This window comes from Natator depressus, chromosome 20, assembly GCF_965152275.1.
Source record: "Natator depressus isolate rNatDep1 chromosome 20, rNatDep2.hap1, whole genome shotgun sequence".
In the NCBI taxonomy this organism is placed as follows: domain Eukaryota; kingdom Metazoa; phylum Chordata; order Testudines; family Cheloniidae; genus Natator; species Natator depressus.
In genome coordinates this window covers 2,410,115-2,431,984 of record NC_134253.1, presented here as the reverse complement: position 1 = coordinate 2,431,984, position 21,870 = coordinate 2,410,115, and the positions used below count along the sequence as shown (strand labels likewise).

Sequence of the window (21,870 nt, the reverse complement as noted above, 5' to 3'; positions counted from 1 at the left end):
GTTCATTAAACATTCTGACTTGACCTGCCTGCCAGGCGTGATAATCCATTGGGGGAGAGCAGGGCTCCAATCCCTGTTGGACGGATGCAGCTGAAATGCCCCCCCCCCGCCACTGTCCCAGGAGGATACTGCCTACCAGGCACCTAGAGTGGAGCCCAGGCTGACCCATGCTTGAAGGGGGAGACAACAGTTATGTTCCCAGCAGGAACTGTGGCTCTTGGAGATGCTGGAGTCAGTATGGATCCCATGACCTGCCCTCCATCCTGGTTCTTCAAAGCGCTCAGCAGCACGGGCTTTGAATTGTGAGGGACTTTGCTCCTTTGCGCCTGGGTCTGGGCGCACGAGGTGGTCCGGGTGCATGGGCTGCCCCGATGAGTGCTCCTGTTAAAAAAACACCTCTGATCGTGCACGCGGGAGGTGCTTGTGCGTCCCCAGTGGGACCCACGCCGAGCACATCTGGGGAATCCCCGTTTCTGGAGGGTATCTGGTGACCATTCTTTTCTAGCAGCAGCAAGATTTCGGGCTTGCCGAGTCTCCTCTCCCCCTGCCCTCCTCCCTGCCACCTGTTAGGAGCAAATGTTCGGCCCGGGAAAGTGGAGGGGGTCCAAATTGTGAACGTTGCGATCCTTTGGCACGTCATTAATAGCTCAGTATGTTCAGCGCTGTCTTCTCCCCCAGCACGCGCACAATCCAAACGCGGGAGTCGCTTGCGCAGAGCCAGGCCAGCAGCAGAAGCCGGCGCGCCTCTTCCAGCCTTTCGCTGTGGGGAGCGGTGATTTTTGGCTCCCCGCCTTGGGAGTGTTCGTCTGAAATGCCTGTGAAGCCGCAGAGCGGTACAGCGGGTGGGTTGCTCTGGGTTCTGTACAGCGGGTGGCTGCTGTTACAGTGCGGAGCCCGAGGCCTAGCAGAGGTGGGCCTTTAGATAGTTACATCACCGCTCTTGCTGTGAGCTGTCGCTCTGTGTTTGGAGACGATTGCTGGGCCCAGGAAGGGGGGAATTGTTGCAGGAGGGAGGCTGGGAATACTGTGACCCTAACTGCTCTGCTCCGTACGTAACATGCGCAGTGAGCAATCCCAACTGGGAAAAGCGTTCGCGTGGGTGGTCTAATGCTGGGCACGAGGGCTGAGACTTGTCCTGGGGCTTGGATAGAGATCGTAGCAGCTGTCTCTTACAGGTGGTGGGAGGGTGAGGAGTCCTCCTTGCACCCAGGGTGGGGGGGGGGGGTACTACCCATTCACCAACTTGTTGGAGCGGGTTCAGAGTCAGGCCGTGCGTCAGCAGGATCACGGCAGTGCTGACGGTGTGTTATCACACAGCACCTGTGCACAAAGATTTTCAGACCCCAGATCCTTCCTGAGGTCCCTGTGACCTTATGCCTGACTGCGGCAGAGGTGTTGTTCCCTTTAGGAAGTGGATTCTTTCCCTGCCCCTTATTTGCATTGTCACCCGTGCAGGGACACGAGAGGATTTAGGGTTTGCTCTGTTACTCCCTTGGGCATTTTCACAGCTGGCGGAAAAAATCCTGAAATTGCCAGATAACCAGCCTAGGATCTGAGGGATAGCAGGGACTCCGGCAAAGCCTGGGGCCTGCTCTGAGCAACTCAAGTGATGTAACTTTTTTTTTTTTTTTTTAAAAGGCCCGTTAGAGCGTGAGTGACAGTTACACAAAACTTTGCCATGAACAAATGCACTGCAGTGCGGCTAATGGAAAGTTGAGCCGCACAGGGACGTTCAGCTGGGACTCTTGATCAGCAGTGACTGCAATGCCAGTAAGTTGTGGGCAAAGTGCAAGTCACGACTCTTTGCTGGCTGAAGTGTTTTGCAGCTTGCTAAGCTGTCTGTGTTTTGGCAAAAATTAAATCTGAAGTCGCATCACCAGTAAACAATTTACTGTGACTGGGGAGGATGGTGTAGTTCGTTCTCTACAGATCTTGCATCTGTGACAGACACGTTCACTGCATTTTTCTCTGAACTGGTGTTGTGCAACTGACAGGAAGGACAAGGGGATGCAGGGGATGACCACATGGTAGGGTAGTAACACATTGCATGTCTAACAACTTCCATTTGCTCTGAACGCGAGTTGGTTGGTTTCTCAGTGGGCTAGAATGATGTAAATCCAGGCAAGTTTAAACCACTGACTTAAATTATTGATTTAAAGTAAAACATGCTGATTTAAATCAGGTTGATGCTAACTTAAACACATGCACCCATTGTACGTTTAGCGTAACACTTCATAATGAACTAAATTATAAATGCTGGATTTTAAATGTCAGAAGCAGGAGATTACTGAATTTTGCAAAACTTCTACGAGCAAAAGAACAAAATGCTGGAAATGTGAGTCTCTGACCTTGCAAACATTGTGTGCCTCGGTGTTCGTAGCAACAGATGCAAAAACTATTGTTAACAGTTCTCTTAATGGCATGACGTCTGTCTCTTCAAAATGATTTTCAGTGTTAACAGTGAAAAGTTATATAACTGTTCAGTATATTATTGACGTTATTATGAATGTTCATAAGTGGCAAAATGTTCAAAAATAGCCTGAAGTTAACATCCGAAGGGTGAGATTTTCAAAGTGTAAAGGCCAGATGTTTAAAGGTATTTAGGCGCCTAAGGGACATGGATGTTCAAGTCCCATTGACTTCAAGCTGTGTTCCCTGATGGAGGAGCGTAGTCTAGCAGAAGCATTCACCTTTCTTGGCATGTGGAAGTTTGATCTAGTGGAAGGTGCTGTTAGCTGCAGATACAGCACAAGCTGTTTGCGTATCCACATTTGAGTTTGTGGTGGCCTGGAAGTCAGGGTGTTTATGAAGCTCCAGAATGGTCTCTTGCTGCAGAGAGGGGCCTAAAAATGTGAAATTCTTGGCAGAAAATAAATCGAGGTAAAATCTGAAATTTCAGGTAACAATTCTGACCCTAATTAAAACCTCTGCTTTAGCAATTTCAGACTGTCCAGTGGGGAGAAAGTAGAGAACGAGCAACACGTTAAAAATGGATTGGAATTTTGTAAATGTTCTAAATAAAAGCACTTTTTTTTTTAAAAATCAGAACTTTATCCAGCTTGGCCCTCGATTTCCTTTCCAAGATTGCTGAGCTGCCCGCCTCTCCCAGGGAAGTCAGGGGGCTTTGGGATTTCTCAGTCCGTCCTGAAGATGAGACTTCTGATCTTTCGGACACCCCTCGTGTGGTGGCTAAGTACAGCACTCGACTGGCTCTATGGCACCGAAATTAACAGTCTTATCCAAGGTCACCCAGCAAGTCCACATTGCACTGCACGGAGTAAATTCAGGAATCTGGACTAGTCATGTCCTGCCTCTCAGGGAGCGTCCCAGTCTAGTTATCTGGCACCTCTGTGTTCGCTTCCTTGCCCTGGCTGGGAAGGGGCCGTTCGTATGCCTGAAGGAGGGGCGTGGTACGGCACAGCTTGGCTAGCACCATTTCCAGGGGGAAAAGAAATTGGTTTGTTGTGGTTGGAGAAGCCCTCCTAGAAAGCTCCTAGCGACACGAGTATGTAAACAGGATCCTGGCCAGCCTGGTGTTGCCACGGCCTGTTAAACTGACGCCCGGAACAGGGGCTCCCTGGTAACGGCTACAACTCTGGCAACCAAACGTTCTGGTGTCTCAGAGACTCCCGGTGCTGAGTGCCACTGACTCTCCAGTGTGGTTTGGGTTCTGCTCTGGCTTGTGTCTGTTTATTTCCCAGGGGCAGGAGGAGTTAGCAGAGTTGATGGGAAAGATTTCAGCCCGGGGGGGACAGCCCGGGCTGCAGAGAGCTGGTTCTCAGTCTCGCTGCAGTAAGACGCATTGTTAACCAAGGGCGAGAGCAGGGCCTCGGGTCGGGGGCAGTGACCTAGGTGGGTGCGAAGGCCAGCAGAGCAAATAGATCATGAAGGGGAGCCAGAGCCACCAGGCCAACCAGAGTAAAATCTGGAACTGAGGGTCTTCTTCCCCCCCACTTCCAAAAATATTCCTACTGACGGGAGAGGGGTTGGGGCCAGCTCCCCTCCCTGGGGTGTCCAAGCCAAACCTGCCTGGGGCTGCAAGCCCCCGTGCCAGGTCACAAACCCACTCAATTCAGGGGCCTTCTCAAATGGAGGGTTTGGGGCAAGGGTTTGGACCCTTCCTCCTGCCCTGGGCCGCCCTGCAGAGTCCAATGAGACCATGATGGGAAGCAGTCAGTTCCACCCTCAGCAGCGGGGAGCTTTCCATTGTGCCACGCCCTGCACTCGCTCTGTTGTCTTCTAGTAACCGCAGCTGCCTTCATTTTCCAAGGTGGTGAGGCCAGTGAGTCGGGGTGTCTAATGGGTCCAGATCAGTGTCACTGAAGGGTGCTTCTGGAAACGTTACGAACGATGCTATTGAATGGGCTGAGGAAGGCTAATGCAAGAACTGCCCGCTGGGTACTTCGGGGCTTGCTGGCCTCCAGGCAGCGGAGTTCTTCTCCCCGCCCAGTGTCCTGCAGCTTTTGGACAGATTTTCGCCTTCCTGCTGCAGCCCTCGTAACGGCCAGCTGGGTAAATACAGTGAAGTACCATTCTAAACTGCTCCCGAAAAAGGCATCCATTTAGCATCCCAACCCTTCGTGGACCGTCAAGCCTGCGTTTAAAGAGACAGTAGCATCTAGTGGGTGGAGCAGGGCAGCATGTGACAGCTCTTGCGCTTTGCGAGCCCTGGTTTGTGGCTGGGGGATGGCTGGGGGGAGTGTTTCCTCACCTCCCAGGCCTGGTTGAGAGGCGGGATGGACGATATTTGCAGGCCTGGTGAAAGGTGCCGGCTTTGCCCATCTGCCCTGGGCTTTTGCGGGCGGAGAACGAGGCTGGGGGTCGGGATAAGTCACTGCATTCTGCGGTTCCTTCCCCATGCAGGCTCCGCATTGTGAGCACGCCTTCTGCAACGCCTGCATCACCCAGTGGTTCTCCCAGCAGCAGACCTGCCCCGTGGACCGCAGCGTCGTCACTGTGGCCCACCTCCGCCCCGTCCCCCGGATTATGCGGAACATGCTCTCCAAGCTGCAGATCACGTGCGACAACGCTGTTTTCGGCTGCACGGCAGTCGTGCGACTCGACAACCTGATGTCTCACCTCAGTGACTGCGAACATAACCCAAAGCGGCCGGTGACGTGCGAGCAAGGATGTGGGTGAGGATTATTCTTGCTGGATTGTTTCCTGGGGCTGAAGGGGACCGGAGAGAGGGGAGGGCCTGGCTCAAGTTTTAAAGGCACTGAGGCCTCGAGTAACTTGTCTCAGGAGACAGCCTGCTCCTGGGGGTGAGGCCAGACCTGTAGCCACCCGTGAGGCAGCTGGGGACAAGGCTGATCTCCCCCCAGCTGGGAGTGCACAGGGCTGGGTAAATGTCAGCGGTGCTCCGCAGGGGAGGGCTATCCAGGCTTGGCCATCGCAGCTCAGTCTCTGAGCCCGCTGGCAGCTGGTGTCTTGCTCATCTTTAAACTTCATTTTACCTGCCCTGGATTTCCAGCCCTGGAGACTGGGGGTGACGTTCCTAAGGTCCAGGTGGCAGTTAGGAACCTAAGTCAGTGAGACATCTAACCTCGTATCCACGGAACAAGGTGTAGCATGAGCAGCACCTCCTACCCACGCCCGCTTCCCCCAGGTCGGCTGGAGCAGGGCAGTCGGTCTCCGGCCTCAGTTTCTCTGTGAGTTGTTGGCTGGGTATTATGATGCATGAGCTGTGCGGAGACCACTGGCTGTCCAGTGGGGGAGGGCGGGCTAGTGATCCCAGCTGACCTGGAGGTGAGTGGTTCTGTATAGTAGGTCTAGCTACTCCAGGGCCTTGTCTCCAGTGGTGGCCAGCACCAGACAATCAGAGAAGAGTGAAAGAAGCCTGCAGTAGGCAGATGGGGAATCACCCCCCCCCCTCCCCTGACCTCATCCTGATCCCTAATGGTTAGATCAGTTTAAACCCTGACTCATGAGAGCTTAAGATCCCGTCCAAAACGCCTGTGGTTAATTATAATTCAGGCTAGTTTGATGTCTCGCTGCAAGTCCCCCACACTTCTGAGTTTGTCGTGGGAGCTGGGTGGGTTCTGATGCTCCTTGCTAATCCCGAGCCCTGGCCTGTCCTGTTGTCCCCTGCCGTCCGCTCTCTCTCCCTGCAGCTTGGAAATGCCCAAAGATGAGCTGCCGAATCACAACTGCATCAAGCACTTAAGGTCGGTGGTGCAGCAGCAGCAGACGAGAATTGCCGAGCTGGAGAAGACTTCGGCAGAGCACAAGCATCAGCTAGCTGAGCAGGTAGCCGCTTTCCCGTGGGGGTCTAGTCTGCTCCGGCCTTCTAGGCTAACAGCTTCTCTTGCCGGCTGGACTCTTAACCTGGCACAAATATTGGACAAATGAATCCGATGGTTAAAAACCAAAGGCAGCTTGGTAGACCACTAGGTTCTAGCGCGTGCAGTGTCTGTTTGAATGGGAGCTTCCTCTCCCAGCTCCAGGCTGTTTGTCCCGCATCGAAATCCTTGTCCCGTGGGGTCCCCTCCCAGCGGGAGCGTTGTGCTCTGAGCTCACAGGATTCGGACGCAGGGGAGGACGGCAGCACTCCAGGTACTCTGACCTCGGTCTGTTTCATGAGCTCTGAGGCTCCCCAAGCGGGCCTGCTGGGACACGGAGAATGAGCAGGAAAAATAGTGAAGGGTTAATTTTTTAAAAACTCTGCTTCCACCACCTGAGTGTTAATGAGACAACCAGGTCCCCTGCTGCTGTCCCGTGTGGGGCTGTACATAACAAACCTTCTGTTCAGTGCCTGGATTGCAACCCATTCCCAGCCCTACCCACCTGTGGGAAGTGGGGAGGGCAGGTCTGTGTGCGTGAGGGACTCCTGCCTGTTGCAGACATCTCTCCATTTGCCCTCCCTCTTGCAGAAACGGGACATCCAGCTGCTGAAGGCCTACATGCGAGCCATCCGCAGCGTCAACCCCAACCTGCAGAACCTGGAAGAGACCATTGAATACAATGAAATCCTAGAGTAAGTGCCGCTGGTAACTTACAATCCCAGTTACAATGGGGGCCTGCCTCGGTGAGTAGGTGTTCGGGAGGCAGACCAGGGGACTGATGCGTCAGCTCAGCTGGCAAGACTTGGGAACAGTCATTAAATCCCCCCAGCAGATTCAGGACCAAGCTAAGCGAGCCACAAGAAAACCCATAATCTTAAAGCAAGCAGGACGTCGCTAAGGACGTTGTGCTAGAGACCGAAGTCTGGCGACTCAGCCCTGTTCATGTTACAGGTCCCACCCGCTGTAAAATTCTGTACCTGCAGCCAGTTCGAAACCAGTGAGCTGCCGGCCCGTGTCCTGCCCATGAAAATGGGGCTGGAAGAAATGGCTTTGGAGCTGATCCTTGCACCGGACAGATGGGAACTGGTGGAAGGGTCAACTCAGCACAGCTCTGGAAAACTGAATTAACCAGAGTTAATAAAACAGCATCAAAAGAACAGGGAGAACTCCAGGGGTTCTCGGACATGGACGTGGGTGGTCACTGGAATTCTGGTGCATCTGCTGCTTGAACACGGAAGCCTCCTCGGGTGCCTGGAAAGCTGGAAAATTGCAGCTTCTCTCCCCGCCGCATCTGCTGCCATCGGAGGTTAATACTGTCCTGGGCAGGGGTGGACGCTAAATGGTCATGGTGGGTCTGAGAGGCTGGAGGGAAGCAAGCCCATGAAGAACTTTGAAGGCCATCTTGGATAGCTGTGAGGGTAGCTGGGAAGCCAGAGATGTGGCCCCACTTTCTGGAGCAAGACCTTGGGAACATGCTTGGCTGGCTCACGTAGAGTGGACCAGAGAGAGGACTTTCATTCGTCGCCAAGTTGCAGTTACGGCCTGGAAAAGGAGTTTGATGGGAAGGAGGTTCTGTGAAGGGGGCGAGAGAGGGGCCGTGATTTAAGGTCCAGAAGAACTCCGAGGCCTCTGACTTCAGGAGCAATGTACCGTGAGTTAAGGAGAAAGGAGGAGAGCAGGGACATGAGGCAAAGGGCTCTGTATTGACAGACGTCCGCCCGCCCCTGAAGCAGTTAGTACTAGGAAGTTGTGAGGTAGCCAGATGTCCCTCCAACATTGCTTTTAGCTACTTGAGTCTGGCAGATTGTTTTCTGTCATGGGCATGATCTCTAACTGCATCGGTTTCTGTGCCATGTTCTCCTTCCGACCTCATCCCTTCTCTCCACCAGAAGAGGGTGCAACCCCAGCGGTGCCCGAGGGAGCGGCTGGCTCTAACATCCATTCTCCACTAGGTTTTATGAAGGAAAGCTGGTGGGTTTTCTGGATCCATCCCAATTTCACCCAGAGGGGGCACCTGAGTTCTCTGGCACTGCCCTTTCTGAGACCTTTATAAGCTGGCTCTATATTCTGTAGACACCCCAGAACCTCTGACAATCCTTGATGTGGCCAGCCTGCCTCTGAGGATCACGTTGAAGTAGCCGTCTTGCATGTCTCGTTCTCTGGCAGAGCAGTCCCTGCCTGCCTGTTAGCACTTACTGTCTCCTGGGTGCCCCTGTATTTTACCCATGGTGTCTTGGTGTCTTACAGGTGGGTGAACTCCTTGCAGCCTGCCCGGGTGACGCGGTGGGGCGGGATGATCTCCACGCCGGATGCCGTGCTCCAGGCGGTCATCAAGCGCTCGCTGGTGGAAAGCGGGTGCCCCACGTCCATCATCAACGAGCTGATCGAGAACGCCCACGAGCGGAACTGGCCGCAGGGCCTGGCCACCCTGGAAACCCGCCAGATGAACCGGCGCTATTACGAGAACTACGTGGCCAAGCGCATCCCCGGCAAGCAGGCCGTGGTGGTGATGGCCTGTGAGAACCAGCACATGGGGGAGGACATGGTGCTCGAGCCGGGGCTGGTGATGATATTTGCACACGGAGTGGAGGAGATCTAAAGACTTTTAAAGAGAGAGAAACATTTTGTGCTTGAAAAAAAAATAACTTGTCTAAGCCGCTGACATCATCTCCCCGCCCCCGTCAGTCACAGCATTATATCAGGGCATTATTCCTCCAAGCGTGTGGCTCGTAATTTAAAAAGCGATTGAAGGCCTCTGGCAAACGCTCCCTCATCACGCTGGGCAGTCACCCAGCATCAAATGCAAAATGCGGTTTGCCTCTTGCAGCAGATCCGCCTCCCAGTCCAGTGTCCGTGTGGCTTCTAACTGGCTTTGAAAAGCACGCAGCCCCTTGAAACCACTGCGGGCTTTAGAGCAGGCCCCCTGGGGCCTGAAAGCTGACACCTCTGCCATCGTCCTGGCCTCCTGGCGTAGTCCAAACCAAACGGGCCAGCGGATCTCGGCATGGTGCTGCCCTGGGGTGACCCAACGGCACGGTGCTCACGTCTGCGCCGAAGCTTTATTTTTCCCCACCCCCCCCCCATCCCGGTTTCTCTCCTCACTCTGAGGCACCCGTGTGAAAGCCACAGCTCTCCAGCCGGGCTCACGTTCGCCTGCGTGGTGTGCGGGACTGCAAAGGCAGGTCTCGCTTTGCAGCCTTTGGTGGGAGGTGGGAAGTGGGATCCTGCTCAGATCCGCTGACGGTTCAGCCGGGGGGCTAAGCTGCAGACACGAGTGATGCCAAATAACCGCCCCCTTCTCCCCACAAGTGAGTAGCAAGTTCAACATAAGGGCGTTTTGCAGCCAAACAGCTGAGCCGTCGAGCAAACGCGCTCTGGAGCTTGGCCATGTGGCCTTATGCTGCGCTGGGGAGAAACCCGGCTTCACGGGGAAATTGGAAGTGGAACTAAACTCTTTCCTTGGACAGCCCTCCCACTCTGAGCCTACCGGACGCTCCGAGTGAGGAGACGGACTCCAGAAGCCTGTAATGTGGACGGCCTCTCTACCTGCCAGTGAAGGTAGAGAGTCTCCACTTCTTGCCCAGAACCTAGATTCAGCTGTCCTGTTTGTGTGCGCGTTGAACAGTCGACAAAGAGCTTTATGTATTTTTCCAGACACTTGTGATTGTGATTCGGTTTTTTTGTACCTTTTTTTGCCTTGTTTGTATTTTTTCCTTTTATTTTATTTTTTAAATACAGTGGCCAGAAATGCTGCCAGGTTCAATTAAGTTTATTTGTCGGGAACTTAATTTATTTGCATTTGTGGGATTTTTTTGCGGGGGGTGGGTGGGTTGGTTTTTGTTCCTTTCTTTCAGTGTTTGTCTTGCCTGGAGACTTTGTTTCCTCTTTAGTTCATTGTTTTGTGCCCAAGGTGGCTGCGTGTGGGACAGGGAGTGAATTGTCAATAAATAAGAGGTTCTGATTGCTTTAATCCAGACCTTGACACTACCATCCCTTTGGAGACTGCTTGCATCTCTTTGGTCCTCTGAATAGCTTGAGCCTCCCCAGCTGCTAGCCAGAAGCTGGGAATAGGGCGACACAAATTGGCTGGGTAAGAGTTTGAATTCCCAGTTAACTGCTCCACAAACAAGCACCTCTCCTGGGTTCCCGTTCAGTCGGTCAACAGCGGAGCTCCCTCCGCCGCTGGCAAGGACTTGTACTGAGATCAGACCCCCCCCACCCCTCTGCCCTAGCCGTCTGCCGTACCCTGCCCCAGCTGGCAGAGCAGCCCTGCAAAAGTGAGAGTTCTTGGAGACCATCTTCAGGGGCAGCAGCTGTCCAGTGGGTGACTTACCCCGCAGACCATTGCTGAAATGGGAGCCTGCCCAGATGTAGGCTCCGTAAGAACTACGTTTCCCATCATGCCTCACTCTGATTGGCCTCGGTCAGCCCAGCTGTATGACGCTAGAGAAAGGTAGAGGGTGGCTGAGGGTCTTGGAGGGAGCTAGAAGTGCCTCCCGGTGCTCTGAGCAGAGGAGGCCTCCCCTCGCCCAGCTGCTTGTTACAAAGGTGTGTCCCCTTTTCTTCTGGTCCTGGAGCTGCAACACAGACCATGGGCAAGGAGATGCTGCATGAGAACTATTGCTCTCAAGCCACAGCAGCGGGTTTTGTTTCACGCTGTCCAGATACTGTTTCCAATTTCCCTCCACTGTTCAGTGGACATCCGGGGAAGCCTTTGCGTCCTGCTTTAGAGGCTCTGTAAACTGCAGCAGGAGTTCAGTTTGGCATTCACCTTTACCGCCCGGCCTGCCTGGGCGGAGTTTTTAGGGTCCTTCTTTTAATGCATTTTTGTTTCTCTTTCAACTGGCAAATTTGCTCATGTGGGTTGGTTTGTTTTTGTTTTAATGCAGCATATTTCTTGAGGAAATCCAGCTAGTTCTCTGTTTCAGGACATGGCTTGGCTTTCCCCCTGCAGTTGTAGAAGCTCTTTGTTGGGTAACTTCATAGTTTTCCGTGTGTCTCGTATCCTACGTTACAAGCATCTGGCGTGTTCTTCAGAAGTCGGATCAGTTTGAGGTATGGAGCGGGTTGTGTTTGAACTCATGTCTCGATGATGACGTGTGTAGAAGGGGAATTATTGGGTGGGAGCTCTGCCCAACCCAGACCCTTATGCTCAGGAATTAGAAAAAGCTGCTAAATCCAACCTGGTAACTGTATCTGGCTAGCTGGTCTCATTTTAAAAAAAAAAAAAAAAAAAAAAAAAGATTCCCCCGCCTCCACTGGACCCTTCGCTTCCAGAGATGGCCTCCGTCTCCTTTCCACTGGAGGAACTGGGCACTCAGAAATCAGACTAGACTTGCAATGGTGTCTTCGCTGGTTGTGTCTTGTGTGTGCTGTTTAATTGTGTTGACTGCACTAATAAACTGCCTTTTCTTGACTCTCCAATCCTTCATTCCGATCTCCAGGCGCTCTCTCCTGCATGGAAACCCTGCAAAACCTGCTTCTGCTTTTCCATGACCTTTCCTTGCCAGCTGCGTTCAGTTCACACCTTGCTGTATACTCTCTACAGACTTCTACCACTGGAAATGACCCTACAAATGAGCCTCTGCCTAATAGCTAGTTCTCTGTGCAAGTCCCTTGTTCGGGTGCCAGCTAGAAACCGTATCGGCCGTGTACCGCGGCTGGAGTCCCCCCCAGCATGAGCACTCCTGGAAGGGTTATTACTCTGCTGCACAAAGGAATCCCAGAAAATACCCGGGGGGGGGAGCTGTGTTCCAGCTGACACCATCCTGAGCGCTTGACGAGCCTGGCGTTTCGTTGGGGTTTTGCAAGAATCTGATGCAGGGACAGCTGGGCTCTGCTCTGCTAACAAAAATCCTTCTGCTGATCCAACCAGGCGACTTGCTGCAGGGCCACTTCGGCAGCTCACAAAGCCCTGGGGGGTTTCTGTTGGATGAGCCTCTAGACGGGAGGTTAACCCCATATGCAAGGCGCTGGGGCAAGCTTGCTGATGGCCCGAAATTATGACGTACTCCTCAGGAAGTCTCCCCCCCTCCTCCCCAGCTAGGGCCAGCCCACAGCATTTCAGGGGGGTAGAGACGAGTGTATTTGGGGAAGAGAGCATTTGACTGTTGTGTTCACATGGTCCCCGGTCCCATCACGAAACTGGCTTCTCTGTAAGCTCCGTCTGCTTCGCCACTGAACAGCCCCCTCCGTGCTCCTGCCCCGGGTTTGGGCTCCGTCTCCCGGGGTGTTCAGCAGTAGCGTGTTTGGACGTGGCGGCTGCACCCCTTCCCTCTAGGGCGTTCGTATCCACAGCTGGGCTCTCCTAGGCCGGGCTTCTCTTAGCTCTGGCTTGACGGGTTAGCTGCCAATCTTTCTTTTTAGAGAGAAGCGGCTCTGCTGCCTTCACCCTCTCCTAGCGTTTCCCCGAGAGTGGCGTGCACCCCCACCAGCAGCCCGGAAGTGCTGCCAATCGCTGCCTGGGTTTGCAGAGAGCCTGAAACAACGGTTCTGAGGTGGAATTACCCCCAGTCAGCCCAACGGTGCTAATTCAGAGGCCAGTAGGGATACTTTAAATGTCCCCATTCTTGCAGGCAGTGAAAGAGTTCTCAGCGGGGAGGAAAGATCTGCTTTGCAAGGCTCTGTTCCGGCAGGAGCCCCTGGCTGCCAGCACTTATCCAGGACCCAGCCCAGATTGGAGGCTACGCTGCTCAAGCCATTGCAAAGTTAGCAGCAGGAGTGTCCTAGGGTGGGGAGGAGGGGGATGGGGGCATGGCGGGCTGGGACTGGACCCTTTTGCTCATACTTTAGGGAAGCGTGTGTGTGAATTCTCCCGCTTATTCTTAAGCCTCAAGTATCAGGAAGGCCGAGTCTGCCTGGCTCTGATGGATGGTTTGCTGGATGTGGGAGTCCTTTCCCGAGAGGTGGGAGGGGGGTGGTGGTGGTGAATCTTTGACCAACCCCTCCCCCCCCCTTTCTCCAAGCATTCGATGGGTCTCTGAGTGCAACAGGTGTTGGCAAAAGCATCATTTTGAAATAGTCTGAATAAAGCTTGTTCCCCTGCCCTTGTGGTCGGCTCCCCACCTGGCTCCCCCTGGGGCTCAGGGGCAAACAGCCGGAATGTTTAACACAACCTCTCTGCCACTCAGGAGCCCTAACAGGCTTCCCACCCCAAAAAGACGGGTGTGGGGGGGTTCAAATACAAACTCCCTCCCGCTCCCTCCCTTTCATGTCTGTCCCCTTTCATGAGTAACTCAGCCTCTGGGAGCCTAGTTCCTTCCCAGGGCCGTTCTGTGACGGAATCTGTCCCCAAGATGTTGGAATTGCTGCGTGAAGAGCAAAGACTTAAAGCTCCTTCCGCCCTGTGACGGGCTCAAGGTGACTTTATTCTGGAAGCAGAGGCCTATAGGCCTGCTGCCATCGGCGCCTTCGTCCCGAGCTGCCGTTACCCTCTGCACGGCGAGAGATCCCCCGCGCTAGCGCTGGACAGGGAGATTTCAGCAAATCAATAAAGTGCCTGAAACCACTATTGCTTATTGCTAAAAGCAGCCACGGCAGCAGGCCGTAATGGGGGCACGCAGCAGCCTCGTGAAAGAACCTGGGTACCAGCCCCTTAGTCTTCCATACGCTCCCTTGGGGCCCTGCGTGCTCTGGGGGCGGGGGAGGAGAGCAGGGGCTGGCCCCACTCCACTGTCTGCTCTGCGCTCTTCCCCCTCTGTGGTCCTGGCTTTATTCCAGCGGCCGGGTGGGGTCCCCCCCATGAGGACCAGTTCTGGTGCACACTGGTTCCCGAGGCTGCCGGCTGGAAGGATGATGCGACGGGTTCTGCGCTTGTTCAAACGGCCTCCGGCTCTTCCAGGCACCGGGCTGACAGCGTCTAGTTCCTCCGTTTCCTTCCCCGCCCCCCACCCATGCAGCTGGGCGGCCAGGCCAGACACTCTTCAGGCCCCTTCCTCCTGCAATCGGGCTGGGTTCTGCTTGTTGCAGCCGGCATCCGCTTCCCTCCGGCGCTTTGCGGCACCAGAAGTACCGCCGCCATCTCCTTCGCCAGCTTGGGCCTCTGAGTGTTTTGCGAGAGGGGGAAGCCTCATTAAATGCTCCCTGCAGGACGGCGGGTTCTGTCTTGAATCTCCCAAGCCCCCGTCCCTTAACCGTCCTTCCCCTGCACTGTTCCAACTGCCCCCGTGCTGGGGGGGAGCATGGCAGCTGGTTAAGCCATGCCCAGCACCATCCAGGGGCAGGATGGGTTTGTACAGAGCGTGGGCCACAGGAGGCCAGGCCCAGGATGGGGCTCCGAGGTGCTGGAGCAGTGACCATCAGGCCGCGTGCAGGTTCAGCGGCATTGGGCTGGGGGTGGAATCTTAGCCGGGGTTCCTGGGGAAGTGTCATGGGCCAGCAAATGACCGGGAGTGGCGAGGGGTCAGGCGGCATCTCTGCGTAGTCCCGTTTTCTCTGCCTTGGCCTGGAGGGTCCCTTCTGCGCACGCCGCCGCACGGGAAAGCAACAAACCGGCCTCTGCTTACAGGATGGGACGCTCCTGCCCCTCCCAGGAAACGCCTTCTGGCTTCTAAGCCTTGTGACCAGCAGCTTGTTCTGTCTTTCCCCTCCTCCAGCCGGGCCTAGGAGGCACCCGGCAAACGCCTGCAGGGTGGACGAGAGCCTATTGTCCCGGGGCCCCAAACATGCTCCATCTACTGACACTAGATGGGCAGAATTCACTTTATTTGGTCGTTTTGAGGGAGAATATTGCCGATTTTAGCTCTTTGGTTTTTTATCTTTTTTTTTTTTTTTTTTTTTTTTTTAAATTTTCAGTTGCACAAAATTCTGGGTCTTTAGCATTTTTTTTACATTGATTTAAATTTGCTGGGAACTTATGGCAGGGAGAGGTCAGGACCTAATGACGGAATGAGGTTCAAAAAGCTTCCGGAGCGTTTTGTCACTATCACGTCTCTAAACACACCGGAAGTCACCCTGCTACCATCTCGAGCAGCGTTTCTCTCGCTTTGCTGCTGTATGAACTGGTTTGGGGGCAGGTTGTGAGTGCTCTGAAACAGACGGGCCCGCTCTTACCTATCCAAATCTAACCCCAGTCACCGTGACGCGCCCAGCCTGGGCTCTACGTGTCCTGCCAAAGGCTAGGAGTGCGGGGAAGGTGCGACCATGGGCTCTGCCTAAGGCCCGGGGAGCTGGTTCTGTGGCTGGAGTAGACAGACAATCCTTAGCACTAAGGGCTTGGGGAAATTGACCGCCGGCCAGGCCCGCGGGTCCCCATGTGCCTTCAGGGGAGAGCTGCTGGCGTTTCATGGTTACAAGGGTCACCAACATCCCCCATGGCTCCCTCGTCTTGCGTGGCTCGTGGGTGTCCAATTTCTTCTCCCCGTTTCGATCTCTGCTCTGCTAATGATCAGCCTGGGCCTGGCAGGGTGCCCCGGCGGCCAGGGGGAGCGGGTGCATTTACTTCCCATCTTCTAGCTCCAGAAGAAGAAAGGCGAGGCCTAATCCAGCTTCAAGAGACCTGGCTCTGCTGCTACCCTGTGACCCTGGGCACCTTGCTGCTGCTTTCTGTGCCTCTGTTTCTCCTCCCACCCTGGGGCCTGGTTGCTGTAGATGGTAAGCAACCCAGGGCAGGGACGCCCTCCACACTACGTACAGCACCCTGCACCTCTGATGGCTGTTGGGAATTCTAGCCACTGTTGTGATGCTGCTGCGTGGGGGGCAGGCATGTAGCAGCTTGTACCCCCATCTCATTTCCCCCGCCCCTTTGCTGTCTGCTCATGTGGCTGGGGGGCAGGGAGTGCTAATTGCCACGCACCACACGGCTGACTCCACCTCTTGTGTCTCATCACAGGCTGTTGGCTCCCGGGGGTGGGGCCTGGCTTTGTTATGGGGGGCAGGGGCAGTGCTTAATTTGTGCCAGGGCTGAGCCCTGGCACCTCCGGGCCCGACAGTTCAGAGCCCCGGCACCTCTGGACGTGCTGCAGCAGTTGTGGACGTAAAAAAATCCTCGAGCCCTGGCTGCTCTTTCATTACAAATTCAGCACTGGGGGGCCGCCGATCCCTTCTTGGAGCTTGTCTGTGATGCTGCGGTACCCGCACGACTGTCAGCTCACCCGGCCTCAGCCAGCTGCCATCCTGCCACCAGCCATGCTCCTCCAGCAAGCCGCCAACCCCCTGGGAGGAGCCGGATCTCTCAGCCCAAGCAGGGAAATCCTCGGCGGCTCAATGGTGTGAGGCTGGACTGGACCAGACACTAGATGGCTCCAACGCTGGGCTACAAATGAATGAGGATCGCCCTGGACGCTGGCACCAATGAGCTCCTAGCTTGGACTCGGCTTTATTTTCCTTGGTTTTAATTTGTCCAAAGTGGCCCCGAGCTGCTGAAAATGGCCTAGCGGAAAGGGTGGCGGGGGGCCGGGACACCAGCCTGTGAAGCTTGTGCTCAGAGCTATGGGGGAAGGTTGGGCGCCCGACTCCATGGGCTGCTGAGAGCTCTTTGAACTGGGCAGGGCGGGGAGACACCACCCCAGCCCACAACGTGACCCAGACCCTGCTTTCCGTCAGGCCCTGTCCGGGGGGCTCTATGAGCCACCCACAAACAAAATACATTGGGGGTGATGGGAGCGACCCCAGAGTCCTTATACTCGAATGCATTGGCTGATGTCTTCCGCTGCCCCCTACTGGGGGCATAAACCATGTGAACCTCTGCTTCTCCGTGGCGATTCTCCCTGAGCTCAAGGGGCAGGTGCTGCGCCTGCGAGGGGCACGGTGGGGTGAGCCATGGTGTGGCCCTGCAGCCCGTGACGCTGAACTGGGTCAGAGCTGGCGCCAGGTCGCCCCAGGGAGCGGGTAGCGGTGCGGCAGCTGGGGGGAGATTCAAACCCCTGTGGACGGCGGGATCCCCACCCCGCACGCTGCCATCGCCCTGTTTGAACGCGGCTTGTGCTCGATTGGGCGGAGAATCCAAAGCAGGGGCTGGTTGGCTCTTGGGGGGGCAGGGGCGGTGTCTGTGCTCTGGGCCTGTACAGCGCCTAGCACACTGGGCTCCCGGGTGTCTCCCGGTAGCGTCTAGAAGCCCCAGTCAATGAGTGAGGCGGAGCAGCTGCCCCACCCAACGTCCCACCCCCCAGCCAAGTGCAACTGGAGCCTCGCCCCATTGGGCTGCCTTAGGGGGCCCTCTGCTGGCAGGATGGCGCTGCCAGGCTACCGCCCCCAGTTTGCCGTGGGTCCCAGTGACAGCCTGGGTTGGGCAGCTGTGACTGAGGTGGCTCCACGTAGGAAGGGGCCCTGCCTGGCCTGACAGCCGGGACAGACAGTGGGGGATAGGGAAGGGGGATTGCTCACTTTTTACTGATGGGGAAGCTGATGCCTGGAGAGACGAAGGACCAGACCTTCCCACGAGTCCAGGTGCTGGGGGCCAGGGCTGAAAAGCGGCCCCCAGCTGCGGGGGCCGAGCACTTGGGAAACCAGCTCGAAGCAGCTGGTCCCACAGGCGTCTTTGCCTGAGCTTGGACGTGAAGCCAGCCAGGGCTCTACCCGCAAGGCCCCCGCAGCAGGCACAAGATCTGGCCTGCAGGGAAAAGGCCCACTAACCTCAGGATCTCTGGGGGTGGAGGGAGGTTTCCCGATTCATGCGTCAGGATTTCAGCCAATCTCAGCTAGGGGGTCAGAGGAGACCAGCGTCACCTCACGTCTGCACCTGAGAATGGGACGACGCCTTTGCTTGAAATTCAGCATGAGCGTAAGGGCTGAGGCCGCCTCCGTGAGGGGAAAGTTCAACCTGTTCTGGGCGTGACTGCAGGACCGCTGAGCCCCAGCTACGGACCCGGACCCGACTGCGCTCGACGCTGCACAACGATCTAAGCGTCAGGCACGAGCCCTCAGCCGATGCAGACGGACGGTCGGGGCAGCCCTGGTCAGCAGACCGGGCGAGGGCCCAGCACGGCAGCTGCCTGCCCGCTGTCAAGGGTCCCTAGGCGTCCTGGCAAAGCAGGTTTTAACCGGGACTGGAAGGAGGCAGCTATGTGGGTGTGCGTGGGGGGCTCCTCCCGTCCCCAGCTCGTGCAGACGCGATTTCCGTTCCAGAACCCGCAAGCTCTGGGCGGACAGTCTGGCGGCTGAGCTCAAGGCCAGGATGGGGCCACGGGAGATCTGGGTTCACGTGCCTGACCCTGCCGCAGCCTGGCTGCCAGTGCCCTCCTCTCTGCCCGGGAGGCTAGAATGGGACAATTTCTTCCTGGTGGTTATCTTTGTGTTCTGTTTCTGCATGGCACTGGGCCGTGGTGGGCCATGGCGGTGGCTCCTGCCCGCTGCTGTAAGACCCCGAATGATTTGTGTTTCAGTAGCACCTGGGAGTGCCGTCAAGGCCCAGGACCCCCCGCGCTAGGCGCTGGACAAACATACCAGAACGACGGCCCAGGCCCCAGCGTGCTGCCCAGCTAAGCACAGGACGAAAGATAACCTCTGGAACCAGCTGGGGGGGACCAAGGAACGAGACACGATTTCTTGCCATTAGCTGAGTTTTGCTGTCCCCCTGCACTTCCAGGCCAGCCTTGCTGCCGAAGATGGCACAGACCCTGGAAGGGGGAGGGAGATGGCTCTGTGCTAGATAGAAACCAGTCCCCAGATCGGGGATGGGCCCCGGGCCGCAATCCACAAACCCATTACGTAGCATTGCCCCCTTCGGCTCCTTCCCCAGAGCCCTGGGACCCGCTGGGACCCGCTGACCATTGTCAGGTCTGGGTCACGTCGGGTGGAGAAACCGCCGGCTGGGCTCTCCCGCTCCTGGCCATGGGGTCAGCGCAGTGGCGGCCGTGTGCCCCCTCCTGCAGGCAACTCGGCTTTGGGGTTGGGTCAGAAAATGACTTGACCCGCTCGGGCCCAGGCCGGACCTAAAACATAGGCCCCAGCAGACCTCAAATGCTTCCTCCTCCTGCCAGCAAGCCGAGGGGGGCTTTTATTTTGAACGCATTCGCCACGCTGCTTGGACTTGTCCTGGGGCCAGTAACCTCTTGTTTCGGGTGAGGCTGATAAGAGGCAGCCAAAATGAACAATCGGTGGCCCAAGTATTGAGTATGAAGTTTATAGAGATTAGCCACTGAGCTAGCCAAGTCCTTACGCAGACATGGTCAGTAGGCAGGGTGGCCTGGCCTCCCTTTGCAGACCCTTCTGGCTGCCCTCTGCCTGAATTTGTGTTTTTCACGGTAACTTTCACAATATTATTTTGGGTGGGATTTGATTTTTGCACTTGCTAATGAAACCCGCCGGCCTCTTTTATCTCCTGCCAAGGGTGCTGCCTGCAAGCAGGGGCTGGAGCCAGGAGCAAAGTGAGATTGTCACTTCACAGAAAGTGGGTTGAATCTGTTCTGGGTTTGCGCTGAGTGGACAGGGTGGGCTCGGCACAAGCTGCAGTGGGTCCCGCTCCCGTTTGGCGGGGGGCAGCCCAGGCTCTGCCCCAGGCTGAGGAGGCTGGAGAACAGAGCCCCCCTTTAATAACAAGCTAGAGAGCCGAGCTGCTCTGGGGGAGGTTCCCCAGCCTCCTAGCTATGTGCACGGTACGGGTGGGAGTCACTGTTTACACTGGTGCGACATTTCGAGCCCCGTGGTTTGCACGGATGTGGTCGTACCGGCGTAGCTGTGTTGTGGCAAACCGACTCCAGCAAAGACAAACCCTAATTCTCTGCCCCCCCATCCCCCAATTTTTCCCAGGGCTTTTAATCTGTAGATTCAGTCCAGCTCTCTGCCCACCGCGGCCTGTATCTGTGGTTCTGCTGAGCCGAAAAGTCACCGCTCAGAACAAGGGGTGCAAATATCCCCTGGCTGGGCACTGGCATCCAGAGCCCCAGGGATGTGGGGCAGGGCTGGGGGTCTAGTCAAAGGATCAGGAGAAGAACTGGGGGAGTGGGGGGTGGGGAGTGGGGCTGGCTGGGTTTTGGCTGGTGACCGGTCCCCTTCCCTGCCCTGAAATAGCCCCGCAGCCTGGCAACTCCAAACTGGGTGTGGGTGAAGGTTCCCAGAGAAAAGAGCCCATAAATTCAGCTGCACCCCCCTGCCCCACAAAGAGGGGATTGCTTCCCCATTTCTGGGGAGCCCCACCCTCCGCCAGCCCCCTCTCCCTGCAAAGCATATTCAGCATTCTAGCAAACCCCCTACAGATTCAGAGATCTCCCCACCCGCCCTGCGCTACACTCAGCAAATCAGGATGTGCTCCCTCCGGAGCCAGTTCTGCAACTGCCCCCCTCAAAAAATTGCACGTCCCCCCCCGCCAGCCATGCCCCCCACCCCAGCAAATAGTACAGCTGTGCACTCTCCAGGACCAGCTCTGCAACCCCAGATCACCTCACCCCCACACATCCAGATGTATCCCTGCCCTCCTCTGGGACCCCCCCCATCCAGACGTGCCCCCCAACTCTGCAACCCCCGCATCCAGATGTACCCCCACAATCAGCTCGGCAGCCTCCCCCCCAGACCAGATGTGCCCGCCCAGCTCTGCAGCCCCCCATCTTCCAGTAAATGCAGACAGCCCCCCCCCCTTTGCGTACGGGTAAAGCTGTCGCTCCCGGGCCCCTCCCCGCTGCCAAGGGGGTTTATTAAAAGGGAAGTGAACACTCAGGCCCCCCCCGCCCACAAAAACGCGGTGCCGTCACGAACAGGATTCGAACCTGTGCGGGGAAACCCCATTGGATTTCGAGTCCAACGCCTTAACCACTCGGCCACCGTGACACCCGGCCGGGCCTGCGCCGAGCGCCGACTAGAGAGGCCGCGCGGCGGGGGGAGCGACTGAGCCCGGCCCCCCCCGGGCCGCCGCAGCCCCTCCCCCACCCCAGCACCCCAGGGGACCCCCCCCACCCCGCAGCGCCTGTCCCGCCCCTCCCGGCCGCGACCTTGCCCAGTGAGCCCCCCCCCCGGGCCCTTCTGCCCCCGTCCCTCACCCCCCGGGACCTCCCTTGTCCCCTCTGCCCCCCAGCTCCCCAAAGCCCCCCATCCCCCACAGAACCTCCCCCGTGCCCCCCACAGCCCCTCCCATCCCCTGAGACCCACATAGCCGCCTCTGCCCCATAGCTCCCCATACCCCCCTGTGCCCCATAGCACCAGAGATTCCCATGCCCCCCTCTGCCCCATACCCCCCTCCCCTGGGACCCACATCGCCCCCCCCGAGCCCCACAGAACCTCCCCCGTTCCCTGTGCCCCCCACAGCCCGTCCCCTGGGACCCACACAGCCGCCTCTGCCCCATAGCTCCCCATACCCCCCTCTGCCCCATACCCCCCTCCCCTGGGACCCACATCGCCCCTCCCCTGTGCCCCACAGCACCAGCGATCCCCATACCCCCCTCTGCCCCACACCCCCCTCCCCTGGGACCCACATCGCCCCTCCCCCCGAGCCCCACAGAACCTCCCCCGTCCCCTGTGCCCCCCACAGCCGCCTCTGCCCCACAGCTCCCCATACCCCCCTGTGCCCCATAGCACCAGAGATTCCCATGCCCCCCTCTGCCCCATACCCCCCTCCCCTGGGACCCACATCGCCCCCCCCGAGCCCCACAGAACCTCCCCCGTTCCCTGTGCCCCCCACAGCCCGTCCCCTGGGACCCACACAGCCGCCTCTGCCCCA

General features: G+C 56.9%; 1 protein-coding gene and 1 non-coding gene across 3 annotated transcripts in view; one reads left to right on the top strand and one right to left on the bottom strand.

Moving 5' to 3' along the window:
• Nucleotides 1-10,093, top strand: part of RNF41 (ring finger protein 41) — a 31,913-nt gene extending 21,820 nt beyond the window's left edge. For both annotated transcript variants that reach the window (XM_074935700.1, XM_074935701.1), the window contains 4 exons: nt 4,864-5,135; nt 6,114-6,249; nt 6,873-6,976; nt 8,532-10,093. In XM_074935700.1, the coding sequence (XP_074791801.1) occupies nt 4,864-5,135; nt 6,114-6,249; nt 6,873-6,976; nt 8,532-8,883 (864 nt within the window). In that variant the 3' untranslated portion in view covers nt 8,884-10,093. The remainder of the gene's footprint in view (nt 1-4,863; nt 5,136-6,113; nt 6,250-6,872; nt 6,977-8,531) is intronic.
• Nucleotides 10,094-20,902: 10,809 nt separating this feature from the next.
• TRNAS-CGA (transfer RNA serine (anticodon CGA)) lies at nt 20,903-20,984 on the bottom strand. The gene has a single exon. It is a non-coding gene; the product is annotated as a tRNA-Ser (tRNA).
• Nucleotides 20,985-21,870: the final 886 nt, after the last annotated feature.